At 30.0% G+C, this 24,719-nt stretch overlaps 2 protein-coding genes and 2 non-coding genes across 4 annotated transcripts; 3 read left to right on the top strand and 1 right to left on the bottom strand.

Moving 5' to 3' along the window:
• Positions 1–6,211: 6,211 nt before the first annotated feature.
• LOC124836630 (small nucleolar RNA Z107/R87) lies at positions 6,212–6,321 on the top strand. Its single transcript, XR_007028662.1, has one exon. It is a non-coding gene; the product is annotated as a small nucleolar RNA Z107/R87 (small nucleolar RNA).
• Positions 6,322–6,437: 116 nt separating this feature from the next.
• On the top strand, positions 6,438–6,539 carry LOC124836629 (small nucleolar RNA R30/Z108). Its single transcript, XR_007028661.1, has one exon. It is a non-coding gene; the product is annotated as a small nucleolar RNA R30/Z108 (small nucleolar RNA).
• Positions 6,540–11,945: 5,406 nt separating this feature from the next.
• On the top strand, positions 11,946–13,533 carry LOC124836618 (MYB-like transcription factor EOBI). The gene is made up of 3 exons (XM_047311796.2): positions 11,946–12,253; positions 12,370–12,499; positions 12,643–13,533. The coding sequence occupies exons 1-3, from the start codon at positions 12,088–12,090 to the stop codon at positions 13,181–13,183; spliced, it is 837 nt and encodes a 278-aa protein (XP_047167752.2). The 5' UTR covers positions 11,946–12,087; the 3' UTR covers positions 13,184–13,533.
• A 2,877-nt stretch (positions 13,534–16,410) lies between these two features.
• LOC124836620 (gibberellin 2-beta-dioxygenase 2-like) lies at positions 16,411–20,039 on the bottom strand. The gene is made up of 3 exons (XM_088091629.1): positions 19,497–20,039; positions 17,111–17,456; positions 16,411–17,014 (listed from the first exon to the last, which is right to left on the bottom strand). Exons 1-3 carry the CDS (start codon positions 19,880–19,882, stop codon positions 16,724–16,726), a joined length of 1,023 nt encoding a protein of 340 aa, XP_087947755.1. The 5' UTR covers positions 19,883–20,039; the 3' UTR covers positions 16,411–16,723.
• Positions 20,040–24,719: the final 4,680 nt, after the last annotated feature.

Genomic DNA, 24,719 nt, shown 5'->3' with positions numbered 1-24,719 from the left:
TGTTTCTTTACCGATGGATCTCATAAATAATTTGTTGGCATCGTAAGAGACATTCTAATGACATTAATAATGTAGCCATCGTATTATAAATTTCCTCTTTTGGACATGGTAGATAACAGCTCAGTTGAATAATGGTTGCCATCGTGTGCGGGTTTCATGTAGCAGAAGAAAAGTCCTTTTGCAATATATAAAAACGACAACAACAGTAAGGAGTTTCTTGAATTTTCTTTGGTAAAATTCTCAATGCCTCATAATTCTGAAGTCTACGTCTTGTATAGATTGTCTTTTCCATAATTAACCACGAGATTTCACACTAGTGTTTCATTATAATTATTTTATCTTGAAGTCGCTTATGTAATTTTTATGTGCAACCATTTCTTGAAATTTTTTCTTAAAAAAATAACTCATAAATTTGTATTTGTAGGTAGTGTATGGAATTTAACAATGCTCTTATGACAAATTTTTTTCAACCAGTAATATTTTTTGTATTTTTACTATTACGGATAACAAAATAATGGTAAATTAAGAAATCGATTGATTGAATAAGATGACTTTTTCTCCTTAATATAATAAATTGGCAAACAATCCAACTACGTTACACTATCAATTAACATTTATCAAATAAAAAACAAACTACATGGAGTAATGGTTAATATGCAGTAAACCTTCTTTGATTTTTGTGTTTATTTTTTATTTTTTATCTTTTTCCTCTTTGTGCTTTCATTTACTTCATATCGAGTAACTTTTCAATTTATTTTTATTTTCTATATTCCACTCGCATATTTTGAAAAATAAAAAGAGATACACAGTGATAGTTTTCATTTGAAACACGCAAACGGAACCACTTGTTACGTGCCCTGGTTTTTAATTTAAGTATTCCATTTGTGTATCTTCTTTTAATTTAAATAATACATTTTGTAAAAAAATATAATTCTAAAAAATGTTTTAAAAAATATACATGTGTTATTTATTTTAAATGACAAAGTTAGACAATTTATTTATGAAAAAGTAATTACGAAGTTTAATATTTATTATATAAAAATGTTATTTATTTCATTTTATTGTTTTAAAAGCTACATAATCATACTTACTATAAAATAGTTTTATTGAACTTTTTATATTGATTTGTTAATTAAATTTATACTCATATTTTATCTCATTATTATGCTTACTGTCTAAAGTGATATTCAAAATATTGTTTTCTCGAATTTTTTTTATTATAATTTTTGTTATCGTGTAATGATGTATCGTGTTAATATAAATAATATAATGAGTTATAAGAAAATACTTAATCTTTTTAAGTAAAACTTTAGTTTCAAATATAGATGAAAATTTACGTTCTTTCTATTTCTTGATTATGTACATTACATATGGTAGTTCTCTTTGTCTTGAAATGTCCCAGCATCCAATAATGGTGAAACAACAATAAAGAACTCCTCCTTTTTCGTACCTAAAAGAAAAAAGAACCAATAATTTTCCCCATATGCTTCACCACAAAACATTAAAGCTACAAGAATCCGTATAAGGAGATAGACTTTGTAAATAATTTCATGAATACATTTAATGGTCTTCTTCACAAGTTGTGTTTACTCAATTTTATTTTTTCGGATATATTCTTAATGTATAAGATGAGGGTGTTACAATTAGAATAATAGAAACTCGAGTTATTTGCTTGGTGTAATTTCCTTATGCAATACAATAAATTATAATACAATAAATTATAATGACATTATATATTATTTAAATTTTTTCAAAACCATTAGTCAAATGTTCCATTACATATGACCATTAAGAATAAAGGTTGAAAGAGAATGTAACGTGAGAAAGATTATGCATTCTCCTTATATTAATATTAATAGATATAAGGTTGATTTAATTAGTTTAAAATATATATATATATATATATATATATATATATATATATATATATATATATATATATATATATATATAAAGGTAGCAGGTTCAACTGTCTTCGCCAACAAGTATTAATACTAACTATCTAAAAAAAATAAGAGTAAATTTATTAATAATGTCAGATTAAAATTACTTTGAATATTTTTTATTTATTTTTTATGATGTAAACATAAATATAATATTCTTAAACCAAACAAATTATTATCACTTCAGCCATTCACCTTTGACCAAGGAATTGTGTAGAGTAAAAATGAAAAGATGAGTAGTAATGACTCTCTAAGTTAAAGTGGTGGCAGCATAATCTTGGTTCAGCGGATGTAGATCCCAAGCACACACTTGACCTATTTTTACTGAGTGTATGCACTCAGTAAAATGTGTGAAATCCATTGCGGAGTGGAACATATCCTTTGCGTAGAATGTGTGAAATCCATTATGCATTTATTTGTTCAGAATACAAAGTGAAGTGACCATGTAAAAAGAGTGCAATTTACACACATCACAAAAACACCATAATGGGGGATATTTTATAGGATATTTTATTTTTAGAATAATGGGAGAATAGAATAAGTATATATATTGTTTCGGTTGTGGGATTGAGTCACTAAACACCTTCACAATTTGCTATCTTTTGTTGTTCGGTTTCGTTCTAAGATCCTCAGTCTCGCTCTTCCTTTTGGGGTGTACTTGTCAAAGGTCTTCTGATGCCAAAGTCATTATTTCTCGTTCGACAGTTCAATATAACACTAATAAATGCACAATAAATGTCATCTACCTACCTCTTATATTTGTCCTGTATTTATGATTTTTTGTCATGGGCTTGGATTAGTGAGATGTTAATCACGGTCCAATTTCAGCCCAATGGCTTTAATCGCTGATTACCTTAATCTTCGTGTAAGTTTTTTAGTTTACCGGTCGTTCGCCTTCGATAGTTCAGTTAGAGTGAAGATAGTTCTAGGACTGTCCGGTCAGTATTGATCACTTATTACAACCTTATCACCGTCCGGGTACACAAAGTTTATATGAGTTTAATTACACATAACGAGTATAATTTATAGATAATTGAATTTCTTCAATGTTTTTTGGTAGAAAAAGTTATGAAACTGGAAAGTGATCATTTTACCAGAAAAAATATTAATTTATTAATTCTTCCTAAAAAACAGAATTATCTTCGGATCGTTCTGATATATAATGTTTTAAATGAGGACTTTTCAAAGTATTAATCTTAGGGGTGAAGGAAAGAAAAAAAGAACATAATATATACTTGCATTTGAATCCTAGAACCATCCCATCAATTTAAAATATTAACTAATGACTAGTATCTCCCATTTTATAGTGGATGAGTAGGATGAATAAATATATAAGATTCACAGAAATTTTTTTGACCAAGAGAATATTTCGACTAACTTTTGTTTTTGTTTTTGATAATGACATTTATTCTCAATGAACTTTGGTGTTCATTCATTCGCAGATTGACCGTTATCTTCAGCTCCCAAATCACAGTTCTCTAACGTATAAAACATAACAATCATATTGCTGAATTGAGTGACGATACAAAGAAAATGTTGTGTTATAATATATTTTTTGGTAGGAAATAAACCAACAAGAGTAAACAATTGTTTCTGTAGTTTTCCAACGAATAACGTTCTCGGCATAAATTCTCTATGAATAAGACATTTTATAAAAGCCATTAGACTTTGCTTGATTGGATGGAGGATAGAGTCGACTAATTTTAGATCAACATGCTTGCTTTATTAATTTTTATTGAAACTATGAAGTTATAATCTTAAAGAAAATATAATTAAGTTTTCTATACAAAAAAACCTATCATGTCTTTGTTTGCAGGAACATTATCCACAAATGTTTTAATGTGTGACAGTTTTAAAGATTAAACCCCAAACACTACCACAGAACTTGGTGAAAGGTGTGGATGAGGTCGACCACCACGCAACCCTTGTTTGCTTCTACGTTTGTTAAACCTCTGCTTTTTAACATGGAAAAGAAGAGTTTTGGTAGATGAAGGAAGAATTGTGTTGCATGTATGATTAGTCTAATATGTTAATATGTTTCGTTAGGAAAGTTGACCTCTTCTTTTCTCTCTTTTAAACATTATTTTTGTCCCTTAAAATCATATTTATCACGTCTCACACATCGGTTGATCATATTTCACATTTTTAGTGGTATTACATTTGAAATCTTTAAGTAAACACAATAAGAAAAACAAAAACGCTGGGATTTTTTTTCCAAAATAAATCATTTCAATAAAAGTTTAATTAAATAATCTTTCTTTTATCTTAATTTTTATATCAGATATGTTGTAAATGTTGATAAAAATTAAAATAAATTATATTTTCTCATGTATGTATATTTAATATATTTAAGGATTTATTTTAGTGCTGTTTAAATTTTTTAAAATATTAATAAGAACTTTTTGAATTTTTCGAGAATTTTAGAATTAATAAAAAAATTCTAAAACATATAAATAAGTAACTTAAGATATTATAAAAGAAATATAAGAGAGAAAAGAGAATGAGAGAACGAGATAGAGAAACACAGGGATGGGAGTATGAAAGCGTGTGTTTTTGGAGGAAGCATAGAGCCTTATTTATATAGATGGAGGATGGGGCTATGATGGGTCAAAAATCCCATAACTTGTAGAGGAAACTTTTTGAAACAAATCCAACGTTCATACTACCGTAGCTTGGTAATTAGTATCATTGTTTTTATTTTGTTTATTTATCTTTTGATATTTTTATTATTACTCTTTACATAATTAAGGTTTTTATTTAATAAATGAAGAAATAAAAATAGTTGATTTTTATTTGTGAAAATATTGTTTCGATAAGTGGAAATATTTCATCTTAAAAAGTGTTATCAGTTTTAAAAAAACTGAGAAAACATTTCATTTTAGGACCTTTTTTTCTTACATCTAATCTAACAATTTTGTTGAGGCAGGTGCTCCCTCCACCACCACCAAATCCTTCCTACACTTCTCCAAACCTTCCTAATTTTTTTTTTAAATTCAAAAGTACACTTTTTTTACTTTTAACTATATTTATTTACTTTTTTTTTACCCAAGATCAAACACCATGCCCTGCAAAACAAGTAACAAAAAATTAATGTTATGATGAGATCCTCACATTCAGAGCATCCATTGTCATGATTGTTGACTGCTGACTGGTGAACACAATAAAAACAAAAGGCTGCCAAGACACGAAAACCACATCAGTGAAACGATTCACATAAATTCATAAATAAATATAACCAAGAAATTAAAATTGCAATCAATCCGAGACAAATTGCTGAGACTCCAGAGATGTGAAGACTCGTAGCAAGGAAATTCGCGAAAAAGATTGTAGATTTTGCAGGGCTTTACATCTTCTGAAAGGCCAACGATGAAGAGGGTGCAAACCTCTTTTGTGGAGGGTTGAGGAGCACCGTAAGAACCGAACACGACTTGTTGTTGATGCTGAGCCACGTATGGCGGATGCCCATGGTGCACCGGCGGGACAACCGCGCTAGGTGGTGGTGGTGGTATCACCGCCAACAACGAAAGAGGTTGCGGAGGCGACAGTTGATAGTACTGGTGGTAACTGAGAAGGCCCGCCTCTTGGGGCTATGAGTTCACACGTGACAAGCCCTGGAATTTTGGTTTATATTTTTCTCAATTGTTTCATTTGGTTTGGGAGCTTAAACAGATGTCAACATCCATTTGTCCTTCGGAAGTCAACATCCGTTTGTCCTTCATCGCATATTCATATTCGTTTAAATATTATTCAAGGGTAAAAAAGAAATGGAGAGGTTCAGGGAACACTTTGTGGTGGTGGAGGAGTAAATCTCTTTTGTTGATACACTTTTACACTTTCTATGCATTTGGGCGTATATTTTATAATGGGTTTTCTCGAATGTAATTTTTTACAATATAAGAGGCCAGGTCAAAAATGCATGGGGTGTCACAAGAAAATTTGTTGATCTTAAGGGATTTGTTTTTTGTTACTAAAAGAACTAAGCAAATGATAGAGCCCAGCCCATCTCTAAAACGAGTTTACTATTTAGAAACGACGTCGTATGATCCGTTGTTTTCGCCTTCCCAGAAACCCTAATATGTTCCCTATAAATTCAGAATGTGCAAACAGTCCCCCAGAGCTTCCACACAGTTCTGCATCGGAGATACGGCGACACCTTCTCGGAGTAATAGTTCATTTAATATATTTTTTCATGACATCTTCTTCTGTGTTCATTACATATACCCGATTTATGTTTTATTTTTCGATGAATCTTTATATGAACCGTTTGAGATCACGGTGATGACTCCATAAAATTCAAGCTCAACAGACCGGAATGCAGAGCATTCTCTCTTTCGAGAGATAGCGTTGCGTGTCGACTACCCCGCTGAACTGAGTGATCTGTTCCATTTTTGTTTTCGATTATTATCTCAGTTACTGATATTCATGCCTTTGTTGAATTTTATATTTGTTTGTTTTCGTTCAATGATTATAAATTATGTTTACTGTGTGGGAAAGTGTCATCGCGATGAAGATGCCAAAGCTCCCTCTTCTGAGATTTGAATTTGAGGAAATTTGCTGGCAGAATCGAACCATAAAATCTTGGCCATCACTGAGTGATTTCTTTCCCATCTAATCTTTTTTATATAGATTTTATCCAACCTAATTTTTGTATAATATTGATTTAAATTTGTTGTCTAAAAGAAATTTTGAATCACAATTGAGGTCAGTGATGCTTTTAATTTGCCTACATTGGCTGATTATCTGGTTTATTATTTGATTGTGATGTTCTTTCAACAATCTGAGACCTCCATTTTGAATTGTTTCCGTTTCAAAACCAGTTGAAATCTGAGATTTCTGTTTTGATTTTTCGTTTTCATTTTACATGGCTTATTTCATGTTTATTCTGTTTTATAGGTTATATTTATTTTCACATTAAAATTTGTTATACATATCGTATTTTGTAAGTAAGTTATTAGAAACCATTTGTATGATTATAAAATAAAAGAAGATTAATTATTTTAATTATTATTAAAATTAAACGAAGTTTATTTTTAAATATATAATGTAAAAGATAATATAATTAATAAAATAATTTATATTACTGTTTGTCATATATATATATATATATATATATATATATATGTATGTATATATGTATTTATTTGTATTTTCCAAATGGATATTATTTTATTTTTATTAGAAAGACTGGCTATTTGAAAAAAAGTAATGAAGTTGTAAATTAAAAAAAAAAAGGAGAAGTGTTCGTAACTTTATATTGTTATAACATTGATAAATTAGTTTTTGGTGTTGGTAGATCATATATTTTAACTTTAATATTATAATATTATTTCGATGATCGCAGAAACATAAATTAGGCCCATTAGCTTGGGCCCTGACATACTATTTTGAATGTCCAGCCAAACATAACACTCACAGAAGAATTCATTTATGTGATTCACAGAAAAATGTATAGATAGAATCATTATTTTAAAGCATTCTATTGTTTTACTTAATTTAATTTAATTCACTTCAAATAATTTTGTAATTTCTAACATCCAAAAATATAGTCTAAACTATATAATTTAGAATAATCACATTAAATAATATAGTTTAGACTATATAATAGAATAATCACATTAAATAATAATCCAGATGAGTTTTGCTTATGGCCGAAAGGTCTTACAGGGTTCGGTCTTAAGGAAATGTTCATACAAAGCTTAATACTAGACTGACTATCTAGACTGTATGAATTTTGTGTAGCTACGACATTGGTGCACCCGGGTGATGTAATAACTAGGATACCCTCAACCGTTGTCACTCAGAGGTTAATACTATCTGTCCAAATTAACCATAAGAACTAGGACCCTGCCACACATGACTTTACCAAATTCCAATATTCATTCATGAGCTATTCCAATATTCATTCATCAAGATGAACCGTCATTTTAACATCCCCACATTCATACTTTACCAAATTCCAATATTCATTCATGAGCTATTTCTCCCCGAAATGCTCGTCCATAATTCAAGTACATTTCATATACATCATATTTCATCATCTTCCATTTTACTAAGATCACTTAAGATACAAAAATACCGAACGTTCACTTATAATCCTTAACGAGACCGAACACTTGGACTGAGACCGAAAGTCTATAATAGATCAAAACCGAGGGAGAATTACCTTCGGGATTGGAAAGAAGACCGAGTACAACCATATTTCACAAGAAAGAATAGAACGAATGTTATTTACAAAGTGAGCCAATTTAATGAACTAACTCTTGAGAGTTGAAACCAAACGCCGACAAGCCCAGACCAAGTACTAAGACTCTAGGCCGAAACCAATGGGGACAGACACTTCAAGACGTTCAAAGACTAATACATCGAATAATCACATGGAGAAACCGAACGCTTATAAATACTTAGCTTATTTGAACTTAACATCATGAAACTGAATGACAGTCAAGGACCGAACACAGTAGAGAGAGTAAAATATTGAATTTAGACGAACGCTATTTTCATCAGGGTAGTTTATAGAAAAGAGAATGAGCGCTTGGTGTAAGACCCAACACTAAATAGTACGAACTCTTGGTGAAAGACCTAGCTCTAAATCGTATGAGCGTAATACTTACCATTAAATAAAAGTGTTTGGTGAAAGACCTAGCACAGAATAGTACGAGCATTTGGTGAATATGGGATATCATTTGACTAATGTTCAAGAACGAACGGACATACTACTACACAAATATACTTAATTTTATTCTAAAATACCAAGGAAAGGGTATCCCTAGTGGAACGTATGTACACAAATTGTACTAGACGAAGACGCTCGTCCTCAACGTAAATTCTTTCCAAATGATAGAATCCAGTTCTAAACGAGTCCCCTATAGAAACCAAACGGTCAAGGACCATTCAGTAGCGAACTAGGGAAATTTCATACTTAGAAATCATTTATCTCAACTCATTTCTCAACATTTATCTTCATACTTTCATATCATAGTAAATTTTCATACTTCATACAATCCTAGTATAGCAACAATCATATTAATTCAACAAACTCAACCAACATACATGCAACACAAGCATCATAGACATTAAATTAAATAAGTTTCCCTTACCTCTAAGGTAGCCGAACGCTCCCAGATACAGAATAGGGTTCTCCTCTAACTGAGTTCTTAGTGTTCTACGACACGTTTTAAGAAACTATAACAAACACAAGACCAGAAAATACTCAGAATGATAGGATCAACTCATGCAACCAAGAATTTGGGTTTGCATGTGACAGAAAACACACGAATGAGGGGGGATGAACTTACCAGTCCAAAATCCGAAACTGATTGGTTCAATCGGACGTCCTCTACGCCGGAAGAGCAAAAATGGTGCCTGAGTGGTGATCGGAGAAGAGAAATGGTGGTGAGATTTCTTAGAGAGAAGAGGGAGCTTTTAGTGAGAAGGAGGAGAAATGAGATTTTTAGGGTTTGGGGAAGAATGGTGCATGCAAAGAATGTGACATGAATTTTCTGAAAATTCAAGTTTTGCTTCCCACGTCAAAACGGACGTCCGCTCATATGCCAACACGTACCCTCCACCAACTGAGTGTCAAGCCCTTCGCTTGACACATGAAATCCACTAAAATGGCACGTGCGTGTATTTTAGTGGTTCTGACATAATTTATTTATAATATTTTATTAATAAATATTAAAATCCTCTCGCCTTGTGTTAAAAAACTAATTTAGTCTGCTCTGAAAGGGATAAGACGGCAGAAATGTTTAGTTTTAAAAGAGCAACAATATAGTAGAAAAGACACTACATAAAATTGAGAAAAAAAAATACTAAAAAAGTGCATTCTCATTATATTATATAGATTTAATAAAACTGGGAGTAAAACAAAAACATGTAATAACTATTTTCTTTTTCACACTCTTGTCCTAAAATTTCTCAACATCTCATAATTAGAAAATACCTATCCGTTGGAGAAGCTATTCTTTTCATCCATGAGAAGTTGGTACTTCCAACTTGACTACTACTCAATAGTTTTCTTTTTTCTCTAATTTTTAATTATTCTATTTTAATCTTCAATTATTTAACTTTAAAATTAATTATTAAAGTTTTTATAATTATAAATTTAAAAATGTTTAGAAGTGAACGATTAATAATTAATTGAAAGAACTAGAAACATTAAAAAGAAATAGTTTAAGTAAATTGTTAAAAATACTTAATTATTAAGTTAATGATATAAAATTTGGAATAAATATAAATAAATTATTGAGTTCAACGTTAGACTCAACCTTCTAAATTTCTTTGATTAAAAGCGAAAATTAATTAAGTATAAAGTTAAAATTAATTCATAAATATGATAATGTTAAGTATGTAGATTAAAAAATAAAGTCAAATTAAAAGTATGAAAGACAATAATTAAAAGAGACATCAAATACACGAAAAACGTGTATAACATTTAAAAATTACCGTATGAATTAAGATTATGAGTCACTCACCCGAAACAGTGCACTCATTTCTTTCTTTCTTTTTATTACAATTAAAGTCATATATCAAAGTAAATTTGCATAATTTATTTGTGTTTTCATTGTCGATGAAAATGATTTGATTTTTTTGTTATAAGAAAGTATGAAACCATCCCCATTAAGTTAGTGATTAAAATTCATGTTAACAAAATATTAATGAATATTATTAATTTTGGTTCATATATATATTGTTTAAAAATGTAGTTGGAAGGTAGTTTGTAACTGTTGGAGTCAACCCTTGGTATGAATATTAATGAACGTATTTGACAACTGACAAAGATGGGTAATGACAAATTCTAACACATTCTTTTCCCACCACATAATATCAACATAAGTCTTCTCTTCCGATATAATTACATAACAAAATATCACAAACCTCATATCAACATTTTTTTTTTATATAGTTTTGTGTTGATTAACTAGAAATCAATATGTACAGTTGGAAATTGAATGTTTTTTTCTAGATCACTAACAAATATATTTTTTCTAATTCAAGCGGAAAGGAATGTATTACTCCATATCAACATTTTTTTATAGTTTTGTGTCGATTAACTACAAATCAATGTATATTATTTGAATTTGAGTTCTTTTTTCTGGATAGCTAATAAATATAAATTTTCAAATTCAAGTAGAAAATTATAATAATATAAATTGGAACTATATAACGAAATACTCTTTTCAAAATGATGAAGGGATGCCTTACTTCAAGTATAAGTCTCAAAATTAATTTTTTTTAAAATACTTTATATAGTCACGTTATTTAAGTTAAATACAATTAGAATTTTCACATTTATTAAAGATAAAATCAGTTTAAAATATATAAATAAATACAAATTTTATTTTATACATTAATTTTGTAAAATTGATTCAAGTTTAAAATTCAAATCTTAAAAAATACATTTACATTTGCTATCAACACCAATATTTTTTAGTTTAACACAGTTATTAATTTTATGCTAAAATTATAGTTATAAACCATCTCTTTAAATCTTCAAATATTTAAGGACTGTTGATAAGGAAAAAAAACATTTGTTGTATAAAAATGATTCACCCTCTTTGTAATAAACCCTAATGTTTTGGTCCATAAAATGAAATTTTGCCATATGCAAGGTTGGGCAAAATCGCGTAGAACGTGTCAACTCGAATTTTGGCAGAAGAAAGTTGGCCAGATACAAGACCCCTCCATTTTTTTCTCCATCTCAGACTCAGAATGTTGACCAAAACTAGCTCTGTATTTGACTCGCTTTCTTAAAAAGACTATATTTTAAGGTCCACTTCTCCTATAAACGTGTCCAGAAGTCAAATAGTCAACGCTATATCCAAGGTCAAATTTTATAAAACGCAAAAAGCTAAGGAATAACAACTACTTTCATATCTATCAATCAATTAATAATTCATAGTTGCAGTACTATTCAGCAGCCCACTAAAACGGTTTTGGTATACAAAATTACTTCAACCCAAAAGTGCAAATTCTCCTAAATTCAACCACACCTAAGTTTGGTCTCAAAACTCTTTATATAATCTCCTAAATTCACTGCCATTCTTACTTAACCGAATTAGCCAAACCATATTTTCAACCCAAAACTACTCTTTCTCTCACGCATAACAGTAAAACACAGAAGAATAAGTTTTTGATTTCTGAGATGGAGAGGAGTTTATCAGAAAATGGTTCATCGGGAACATATGGAAGCAGTGAAGAGGAGATGTCAATAACCAAAGGTCCATGGACAGAGGAAGAAGATTCACTTCTCTTCGATTACATCACAGTTCACGGTGAAGGCCACTGGAACTCTGTCGCTCGCTACACAGGCATGTAATCATTCATGTCTTTATACATATAACCACTCATGAATTATTAATCAAATCAAAGTCTTTATTACACCTCGTCATCTTTGTCTCTCTCACACCCACGTTTTCAACTTCAGGTCTCAAACGAACGGGAAAAAGCTGCAGACTCAGATGGTTGAACTACTTGCGTCCCAACGTTCGACGCGGGAACATCACGCTCCAAGAACAGCTCATGATTCTTGACCTCCATTCCCGATGGGGCAACAGGTACTATACATCTTCATCATCATCATCGTTATTATCTCCACTCGTTTTTATCCTTGAACTTGATAATTAAAGTTCAGAGTTAAACCAACTTTTCATGTGTATGACATAGAATACGTTGAAATGATGTTGTGGTATTTGTTTAGGTGGTCGAAAATAGCTGAACATTTACCGGGGAGAACAGACAACGAGATTAAGAACTACTGGAGAACGAGAGTGGTAAAGCAGGCTAAGCAACTGAAATGTGACGTGAACAGCAAACAATTCAGAGACACGTTGCGTTTTGTGTGGATGCCACGTATGCTGGAACGGATTCAGGCTCAGGCCTCATCATCGGGCCAAGCCCAAACCACCTTAATGTCCAACGTTCAAGCCCACAGCGACCCTTGTGGTGGAGCCACCGCCACCGCCACCGCCACTGCCTCGGCCAGTGACGCGGGTTTTCCGTCAGAGGCCTCATCTGCGGCTGATGTCCACGGCCACTCTCTCTCTGACTCCGGCGCGTCTTATAGTTTAATGGGTGGTGGAAGTTGGTGTTCGTATGGTGCAGAAGAAGGTTATGGCAGGGAATGGGAAGAGAGAAACAATGGGTACTCGGAGATAGCAGGAAGTGATTTTGGTGGTGTTGACATGTGGACGGAGGAGAATATTTGCTTCTTGCAGCAGCAGCTCGCTGATGACTTCTGACGCATTTACAGTTTACAGTTTAACATCATCTTCCATTACTTACGTCACCTTGTCGCCCTAAGTTGAAAGAATTGCAAAGCTTCTCACAAACATAATTCATCAACTGTAACAACCGTGAAACATGTTTTTTCTAGTTAGGTTATTCTAATTGAAAATAATTAATAACAATTAGAATAAGTTTTAAAATAAATAATAACACACTGACCTCTAAATTGTTATTATTTATTTTAAAATTTTAAAAAATTAGAATAGTAAAGATATAAGAGAGATGTACTATGAGAGATTTTGAATGTATTTTTATATGAGTCAACTCATATATTACAAATTTAACATTGCCTCTCCAATCCAAATTCTTATGGCATTAAGTTTGTGAGATTTTTTTTTATATATTTTTCATCTCATTCAACCAACCTTACTTAATTAAATCTTCTTATTTTATGTTTAAATTCTTCACTTTCATTCAAAAAGATTGACCCTACACAGGTAAAAATCTCCAAATGAGAAGAAAAAAACATACATAAGCAAAATGATTTAAAAAATTATCCCCATCGAAGCAAGGGTTGCAACGAGGTTAGTAAAAGCTCACAAAACAGACATGAAGAAATACAACAGATGTTATGGTAGAGAGAACTATAATAATTGCTGTGAAGTTTGTGGGACCGAAACCACAAAGGAGGTGAAACATTTTTAAAACTTCACAAAATATGATTTTCTTTTAAAGTTTTAAAATAAATAACAGCAATTTAGAAACTAAAATATAATAGTTTACCCAATATGATCCTTATTATATATAAATGGAAGTTACGGTTTTCTATACATGTGTTATCTAGAAGAAGTGACAGAGAAGGCTGACATAGGTTTGTTTGAATTAAGAAATTCATTATAATATGATTTAGCTTCGATGACTTGGACGTTAGAGCAGAGGCACTCACCGCCGCAACCTTTGAAACTAACTTGTTAATTCTTGCTTTATTTTTAGTTGTTCACACTTAACTGGGCTTTCAACTTTCTTTTGCTTTTCTTACACTCTTCTGTCCCATTCATGTCACACCACAATTATAGCCAAAATTTAGATTAAGCACTTGAGTTCCTATAAATGATGGAGTATTCTGCGCCCAAACTTTCATCCTACTCAAATACGTTTTAAGTAATTAGATTCTAAACACGACCAGCCTGCATGATATCTCATTATTGCTAGACAGTTTAGCAAATTACATGTGATATAGTAGAACCGATATCTAAGATGCAAAGACTATCTGCAATTGTTATTAAAGTATGGTTAAACATTCTCGTTCTATTAAAATAAATAGGTCATTGTCCAAGTGCATATTCATCCAAATGTAAATAGTATTATAAATAACATTTATTACGAAGAATATGATTTAGGTTTCATTAATTAATTATGTATTTATTGATTGTTGATTTGGAGTGTCAAAGTTCCAAACACAACCATCAATCACAGAGGATGAATATTAAGAGAATGAACTAATACTCTGAAAATAAAAAGTTCAAGATATTTGAGAAGTGTTTGAATTTTCAATTATTTTTTAATATTTTTAAACTTAATTGAGTTCAATTTTATTTAAAATCGTGCAATATTTTTCTTAAATGGAATGTTATTATCGATTTTTAGTTTTTATTTTATTTTTTTTCATAATTTATATCAGTGCTTGAGGCATCTCAAGCAAAAGTTACCCGTGTCACTTGTAAAGAGTAATATTTTTGGAATTTCCTTCTTGCTTTGTGATAGTTGTTGTCTTCTTCCCCTCTATTTTATGATTTAATTCTAAATCTAAACCTTACAAAACCAAAATCATAACAAAGCGTAGATCAATTTTCAAATTACCAAAGACCGTCGATTAGGATTTAAGGTTTAGAAATTAGTTGCAACTCTGGGAAGCTTTGTCAAAAATGAGAAAATTAATTTGAACAAAGAATCTATACAAATAACATATTGCACATAATAAAATTATAGTGTTTTAACTGTCTGAATCTACTAATAGAAAGGAAGAGGTTTAATAAATTCTCATAAAACAAAAACTTTTTCCTCCGTTATAATGAAGTTTTGCACGGTAAAAATTGATTGTGTGCATTTAGTTTTTACGTATTTATTTATTATAATAAATAAACAATTAAAATAATACTACCAAAAAAATTAATCATCGCATTTCTTATAAACTCTTAAAAAAAGTGTCGTTTAGGTTGGAGTGAGAGTGAAAAAAAAAGAATGAAAAAGAAAATTGAAAAGTAAGGTTATAAAAATGAAAATTGAATAGAAACTTAACAGAAATTTTGTTTATAGTTGTTAAAATAAAATAAAAATTAAAAATTATGTTATATAAACAATTAATAATATGTCTTTGAATTTATGTTACTGGGAATGTTGCGGATCAATTATATTTCAATAATGAATAATTTTTAAAGAATAATTATATGTAATGCAAAAAAAAAAAAAATATTACGATGTCACATGATAGAAAAACTACATGATTTCATTTTCTATTCGTATATGTTACCTCAATAGTGAACTTCAATATAAGCATTACTCAAATAAAGTGGCACTCACTTACCCTTGTGCCAAAGAAACGTATTTTCCCGAGATGCAGGATGGGGAATCATTATAAAAACGTGGAATGTAACATTTACGATTTTATTATAGTTAAATTATGGTTTCCTTAAGCATTTTTCATGTTTATTTAATTAATCTTTTATTTTTATATGATATTTAATCTTCTCATATCTAATTGATATAAAACTTAAATTCATATTTAGATTCTCAGTCTACAATAATATATGTTAAAAGTTTTTGCAAATTCGCATAAAGTTGATCTCTAAATATTGAAACAAGTAACAATTTTTTGAGATTTCTACTTTTATATCTTAACTTGTTTCACTGTGCATAATTTTCTAATTGGAATTAAAAGTGGAAGTAGGAAGTCGCAAGTTGGTAAGAAATCACATTTCAAAGACAAGTGAATAAAATCACAAAATAAAATGTAGTAATACACAAAATTACGACCTACTTTGAAAGAAGTTTTATCAATCAAGTACCCGAGAACTATGTAGTTTAGGTATTAAAGAATTGTAAAATGATAAGTAAAATTCTATCTTACTTTAAAGAAAGCCTCGTCATACAAGACTAATTAGGAACGGTAAGATAAATATTAATAACCTAAAGAAGGGAAAACACATTAAATATTCTAACTTAAGGTCCCAAACCCCTTAATTGAAGTTGTGATACATTGACCATTTGTCGTGTTAAAAATCATCTGCTTATCTTTCTAATTTAAAATCACTAAGAGAGTCATTCTTTGTAATAATAGTATGACATTTTACATTGAAAATTCAGATAGTGTGATGATTACCATCACATCAGAAATAGCTTGAATTATATAAATGGACTTGAGTGGTGTCAAATTTCTGAGAGCAGTACCACTTCAACGGAGACTTTAAATGGTAAATTAAGAAATCCCTAAGTTGAAGTTGTAAAAGAATATAAAAATGGTCGAAACCAGTCCTTACTCCTCCCAAGTCATAATATCAACATTGAAACTGAGATTGAGAGGAAGAGAGAAGATGGGTATCTATCTGGGCCCTGAAGAGATCAAGCCGTGAATCTCCAAGGCGTAAAGAATATGTTGCTTCCTTGTACTGGGCCCATGTGAAGGCCTTATACACACTTTCATTTTCCGGCGGTGACACCATCTCCGGCAGAGGAGCTATCCACCAATCAAGTGGCGGTGCTGCAAAGTATATCGTTGACATCCTTGCCTCCGACGTATTCGTCAATGCCCTGTGCCTCACGCTCATGAACTTTCCATTTGTCATAACCTTCATTCAAAATTTGTCAACTCTATGTTAAGTAAATCACTGCATAATTAGAGTTAAATTTAAATAATTAATAATAAAAGTGAAAGAAGAAAGAACCTGCAAAACATCGCCAACCATGACAAAGAAATTAGTGGGATCAGGAGGAACAGGAAGCCATAGGCCCTCACGGGTGTAAATTTGAAGGCCACCCACATCGTTGGAGCGCATGATGGTCAACATCTGAGGGTCAGAATGAGCTCCAAAACCAATGCTATTCTTGTTACCCTTCCACTTCACCTTCAGTGGAGGGTAGTGATTCATCCTCAGAACAGAATCACTATCAAAATCTCTGATGAGACGGCTAAGACCAGACTTGTCTGCAACCCCCAACCCCTCAACCACCAGATCTAGAATCTCGCACGTTACTTCTTTTACTACTTCCACGTATTCCTTCACCACCGTACTACCAAAAACAAAACATAGTAACATGCTTAGGAATATATAACAAATTATAACAACATCTAATTTCCAAACCCACCCAACTATGTTTTACAATAAAAGTTCAGAAAATAGATGTCTTTGTTTGGGTTTTGTCACTTACTAACTCGTTAGTGATCTAAGATTTGGTCTATTCTGGGGAAACAAAAGGACAACAGAGTCACGCTCGCAGGATTGTACGAAGAGAAACCGATGCAACTTATGCTACCACGAATAACTTCAATTTGTTGTCCTTTCTACCGAAGGTTCATGAACTCTGAAAGAGTAACATGGTTGTCGTACAATTAACTTTTGTTTTATGTGATGGGCCATTGGGCCCAACCTCACTATCACACTTTGCACCATTCAATCACACTCACAATCATTTTCAGTTAACTCTCTAACATGTTCCACTAAATTACATACATATATAATAATGTACATATTGTTTCTCCTTTCTCAAATTGGTATATATTGGTTAATATAATGCATTATCCGTTACTGATATAAAACTTTAATAAATAACCGGATTTCAAGACCAAATATGTTTCTAGCCATCGGTTATAAAACTAAATAGAATAAGATTGAAGATAAGAAGCTAATTAAGTTGGGTTGACTCATCGTAATTAGATTGAAAAAGATGCTACACATTTTTTAAAGTAAGAAAACTATTCTCTTAAACCTGAGGTTGGTTCAATCCAGATTACATTTTTAAAACTTATAAATAAGTTAAGTTGAGTTTAACATAAGTTTTAGAATTTTAGCTTATTCAACATAAAAAGATAAAAAAAGCTAAAGCTTATATTTCACTTAAGTAATATTTAAAGAATCTGTTTAATAATATTCTTTTGTCTTTATATTCATAAAAACAATTCAATTTTTTTTATTTACTTTTTATTTAATATGATTTCTATAATTTAAAAAATAATATTGTAATCGTTTTCTTTAAATTAACATAACGATGACTTAATATTTATTAATATAATCACTTTTTTTATCGTGTTTATTATCTAAGAGAGAGAAAAAAGAAAAATGAGGATAAATTTAACAAATAAAATTACATTAACTGCTTTTAAACCATATAAAGGAACAAATAGAAAAGAGCTATTATTTTATTACTACAATTATAAAGATAAAAATACTATTAAATCTAAAAACTGACAAAAAAAATCTTATATTACAATTGGAAAAGTCCCATGACATTTTTTTATTACGTTTTAATATAACCTTTGTTATATTATAACATATTTTATATATGTGTGTGTAATTTTTATTTTATGTGACTTTATTTGTTATTATACATTTTATTAAAATTATATTGTAATAAAATTATATCTACATCTAAAATGTGAGTAATTAGTTTCAATTGTAGAATTTCGTTAAACTAATAGTTAAGTGTTTTTTGTTTTCTTAACTATAAATTTAATATTTTTTAACTGGTTTCTTTGTCAAACTTATGTTATAATTTAAAAATATGATTAGAGCTAAAATAAATATACACCAAGAAAAATCTCCTTCCTATACAGTGTAATATGCCAAAGAGCAATAGTCGAAAAATTAAGAAACAAAGAAAGGAAGTCTATAAAAATTAATAAATTACTCTATGTTCAACCACTTTCTTACTCTATCTTCTTCACGGGTAATTAATAAATTACTCCGGTACAATTTTTAATCTCTCAAAATTTTAATTTTAATTTACATTTACGCTCCTTTATTCTTGAACTTGTTTTCTATATTCAGTTTAATATCTTAAATTTTGAAAAAGTTTAATTTAATCGTTTTAAGCCTTTAATATTTGAAGTTGGGCAAAAGAGATGAGATTGTTTAATTTAAAAACAAAAATGGCAACACTAGAAGTTTTGTATAGAGATTAATAAAGAGAAAAATATAGAAAAGATGAAGTTAATTAAGGTTCTGTTGTGGAAGTGTGAGAATGTGCATCAAAATAGAATATTTTGTTTGGTTAGTTAAGGTGGTTTTATGAAAGAAGTGTAGAAGAAGCAAATGATAGTGAAGAGGGAGGAACCTGAACTTGGTGGAGTCGTTAGCGATTGTTTTGGATATCTGAGCGATGGAGAGAGGGTTAGCATGAAGCAGAAGATACTCCAGGTCACCCATATCTCCATTGGGCCCAATGTTGGTGAAGCCGTAACCGAACGGGCTTGCGGGCCCAGCCCGACGCTTCTCGTGACTGGGTTTTGAGAAAAACTCTGCACCTTCCTCTTCCAATCTTGCAATAACCTCCTTCGGCACGTTGTGGTTAACCACTCTGAAGAAACCGTATTCCTCGCAGGCTTTCACCACAGTTTGCGATAACTGTGACCTTTCCATGGACAGGTCAATGGTTGGGATTCCCATTGCCTTTGTTTTATTGGAAGCTATCTTGCTGGATGTTGGAGAAGGCACAACCATTGCTGTCACGGTATGTATATGAGAGAAAATATCTGTTTTGATTTGATCGATGCAGAACAGCTACCTATGGAGGGTATAGACTATATAGACTAGGTCTTGTTTAGAGAAAACTCGTATTATATGTATATGTATAATCCAAGGAGACACCTTTAATCAAAGTTTAATTAGACTAATTGTAATTTGAAAAATCAAATTGAGGGTACGGAGAACATTTACCTTGCTCAAACAGTTAGATGATTATCTTTTATCGATTTTCTCTGTTCGTTTTCATCTCTAATCAGCGAAGGAAGAACGACGGCAAAATGCGAGACGCAAAGCAGAACTGTTGAAAGGTTTCGTTCTTCTATTCTTTTTCATAGGAAGCGCCAACATTTATATGACGTTAATTTTAATATGTAAGGATTTTCATTACTTAATAATCGCATAATTGACATTATATATAACTATTGATTCTGTATATCTTTTATTTGTTGTATGTGTATAAGATTTTCAAAGTGAATCCGAATAATAAAAGCTGTTTCACTTTTTATGGGAACAATAAAACATTTTCCTTTTTCATATTTTTCTACACTTTTGGTTCATCACTGCCACTGCATTCGCAGCGGTGGATGATGCTTTTGGACAGCCTTTGGTTGTATAAATCTTTAAACATGAGAAAAATGAGAGAAAAGTGTGTACATGATAGGTGATTTGACATGAGAAAAAGAGAAAAAAGGTTTTGGTATTTGTAATTTGTGAATGTTACGTTAAAATATTAGCATTCTTATATTTATTTATACATTTTTTATGAGATCAGTTGTTATATTATTATCTTTTAAATTTATTTATTCTCTTATTTGTGTCACTATCCACCCAAAATGGAAAGGACGTTGATATAATTTTTGAAGAATGAGTTGTTACAAAAAGAAAAAATAATGGAAGGCGTGAACTGGAAACATTGAATACGAACCATTGCCTTCGCTTCCATCGTCCTCATCAAACACAGATATAAAAAAGTTTACAGATTTTGAGGACCTTCTTAGATTTAAACATTCACTGAATAAGAAAAAAAAGAGAAGGACCCATATTTTAGGTTTGCTTTTTGTAGTATGCAGGACCCATGTCTTGATGGAGGGCCAACCAATTTCTTTTCAAAATAAACCAATTAAAAAAATTCTCACTTTATTTTTTAATCTACATATATTAACTTGATGGTCAACGATTTTTTTTTTCCAAAATATATCAATTAAAAAAATATTCAAATAAATTCATCCTTACTTTAATTCTTAATCTAAATCTCTTTATGCTTTATGTTAAAAAATTCAACTATTTATTTCTCTTCGTGAAATAGTCTCTCATCCCATACGAGAAAAAGATTAAAATTTACTAAAGAGTACTGGGGAAGATTTATTTAGATAATTCTTTTAAGAAAAGTTTAATATAAAAAAATAGGCGAACAAGAAAAAAATTAAAATATAGGATAAGTCTCTTTAGTGTCACAAAAATAATATAGAAATAAATATTTTATATATATAATGAAAAAATATGATAAAAGAGGAACACGTGAAAGATAATAAACTTTATTTCTTTTAAGCGAAAAGATAATTATCTATTTAGCATATTATGAATAGGATAAAACGAGAGTTTTTTTTTTTCTCAAAATATATTCATGTACGCACATTTCATTTTAGGGACGACACTATTAACGTATAAGTGTGAGGATATGAGTGATATGTTGTTTTAATGGATTTAAAATAATTTGCGAAAGGTAGAAATAAAACATTCGCATCTGATGCATGTGATATAGGGAAATTATTCATATACAAGTGAATGACCAAAATATTTTTCACTTTAATTTTAAATTTTGCATTAAATGATTTTGTAGTGTTGAATGCAAGTAAAGAATCGATTATAGATGCATTAAATAGTGTCTATAATTTTGAGTGTGATTTAGAAGGGCTGCAATCGATTGTTTTGGTGGTGGAATCGGTTCCCTTTTTTATGTTAGAAGTTGAAATTGATTTTTGTGGTCGAGTGATCAATTACCTAAGAAAAGGATCTCATTTCGATAAAACTTTAACATCTGTAAGGTTTCTAATTAAACCAAACTAATGGAGTACCAGACCAACACATTAGAAAATATAATTATTATTTAAGAAAACGTGATTAAGATGAAATCCTACAATTCCCTCTTCATTTTTTTATCTTTCCAATTTTAACTTATTTTATAATTATAAATAACAGTTTTAATATCATTTTCACTGTTTACATTCAATTTTATATCATATTTGTGCTTAGGATATAATGATCACCTAATATTACATCTTATCATACTTTTTTAATATATCATGTTTATCACATCATATACAAACTTTAATTTCAAATCACATCATTTTTTTATTAATTTAAACAACAACAATTCTCTTTCTATTTTTTCAAATTCATTTACTCTCTCCAATTCAAACATATAAGGGTATGTATGAATTTGAGAGAGTGGAAATGAGTTAATTTGAAGAGAAAGAGAAGTATTATTTGGCTAAAGATAAAGACAGTGAAAAATGGAGAATTTTTTTTATTAAATTTTGTAAATGATTTGATGGATAAATATTTTTTTAATAAAATTAATTAATTAAATATATTATTAAAAATACTTTTTATTAATATATTTTACGTATTTATTATGTTAAAATAAAGAATGAATATTTTATTATATATTTTTAAAATATATTGATTTGTTTATTTAATTGAGATAGTTTTTATATAAGGACAAAGAAAATAGATTATATTATTTCTTTTAGCCTCTTCAATATAATATTAAGCAATACCTGGTCATATTATTAAAAGAAAAACATGCATAAACATATAACAGTAGTATAATTACAATCACCAGAGTCTCTTTTAAAACTACATAAATTTTAAAAGGTTTGTCAAAATATACTTGAAGACAAATAATTATACCATTTCATATATCTATGTACATTATTCTTGAAAATAACTTTAAAGATGATTATCTGACTAATCGCATTACCACTTGTAACCTTGTTTGTTCATGTCATTAAAGTAGTCATAGCAAAAAAAATATAATAACCAACAAAAAAAATAGGGTAAACTAATGATAATATTGACATTTATATATAGTTATTATAAATAAAGATCACTTATAATCAACCTAATAAATCATTACATCCTCTGCTATAAAACAATTATCAAAAAAATTACTAGACTGAATTATCCAAATCTATACATCTACTATATAACTTTATAAGTTTTGTTTTGTCATTTAAAATGAAAACTTTATAAGTTTTGTTTTGTCATTTAAAATGAAACCGTCAGTGTTACAATTTCACACTACACCATTTTTATACTTTAAACAACAACTAAAAACCATGGTCAAAAGTTAAAAAAGTATGGCTAAACTTTAGGCTAACAATTTTGTAGGCATGGAGGATACGGTTGTAGGGCTTAGGTTGTAGGCAACAACTTTTTTAGTATGTTGCTTTGTTAAGTTATACATTTTAAAGTGTTGTTTATTATTTATAAACAATGCATTTTGAATGTTGCTTTTTCTTATAGGGAATACATTTTAAGTGTTAGTTATTGTTTTTAAACAACACATTTTAAACGCTGCTTATTATTAAAGACAGGACTCACTTTTTTAAAATTAAAAGAAAGAGAGAAATATTCGTACTTAAATTTTTATATACATGTCAACATTATTATTATATAATTATTTAACTGGTAAAAAATTATGAAGACTGTGTTCATATTTTAATGAATAAAAAGTAGATATCAATATATACTTGTTTTAACTAACATGTTAATATTATACATTTTTTAACTAGTTACTTAAAATGAAATAAATTTTCTACGTAATTATTGACCTATTTATCAACATAAGAAGTGTTATGATTCAATAATATTCTAACAAGTGTAATGTATTAAAGTATAACTAACATTTGTTTTTTAAGTGTGAAACATAATTTTATAATTTTATAAGTATATGGTCATATTAAACCTAATAGACATAAGTTGTGCGATTAGACATATACAAGTGTAAGTGTGTTTTGTATGACAAACACATGTGATGAACATATATATAATTTGATGTTTAGTTAAATAAGTTTTTGCTTTAATAGTACTTAGTGTACCGTATGGGTCGGATGACCCAACGTAATATTTCGCACCAAGCAAACCGGACGACTCTGAAAAACAGGAAAACAGCTAAGTAGTGAGGGAATGTGGCTGCACCAACAAGCAAGACCGAATGACTATAATCAAGGACGTCCGACCTTATTTGATAAACAAATTTTCCCTACAATAATTAAGGTAAGTGGTAATTAGCAGTGTTGGATTGAAATTGAGCCGATATTAAGGTTTCACTAATCTTAAGCCTGTGTCAAAAACTATAAATAAGGTCAAAGGTAAGAGGTAGATGGTCGCCTATGCATTTAATACCATTACTCTGAACTTTCATACGGACAAGTTTGTTAACTTAAGCATCAGAGAATCTTTGGCAAGTACCCTTTCGGACGGTTGAGTGAAAACAAATACTGGATGAAGTTGTTACCGAATGGTATCTAAGGAGAAATTGTTTGGCAGGTACCCCTCCAGACGGTGGAGTGAGAACAAAGACTATAAGAAGTTGTTACCGGACGACATCCAAGAAAAAATTGTACAGGTGTTTGAAGTGACTCGACCTCATAACCGAAACACTTAGATAAAAAAAACGGATTTCATAAATATATGTTAAACTTTAATAAATGTTTTATTTTATATTTGGAGGGTTGATGCACTTCTGGTTTTTTTTCAAAATGATTTCAAAGTAGTTTGTTAGTATCAAAATTTATCGAAGAATATG

Source organism: Vigna umbellata, chromosome 5 (assembly GCF_029865625.1).
Source record: "Vigna umbellata cultivar VRB3 chromosome 5, Vumbellata_1.0, whole genome shotgun sequence".
NCBI classification, from domain to species: Eukaryota; Viridiplantae; Streptophyta; class Magnoliopsida; order Fabales; family Fabaceae; genus Vigna; species Vigna umbellata.
This window is presented reverse-complemented; position numbering and strand designations above follow the sequence as displayed.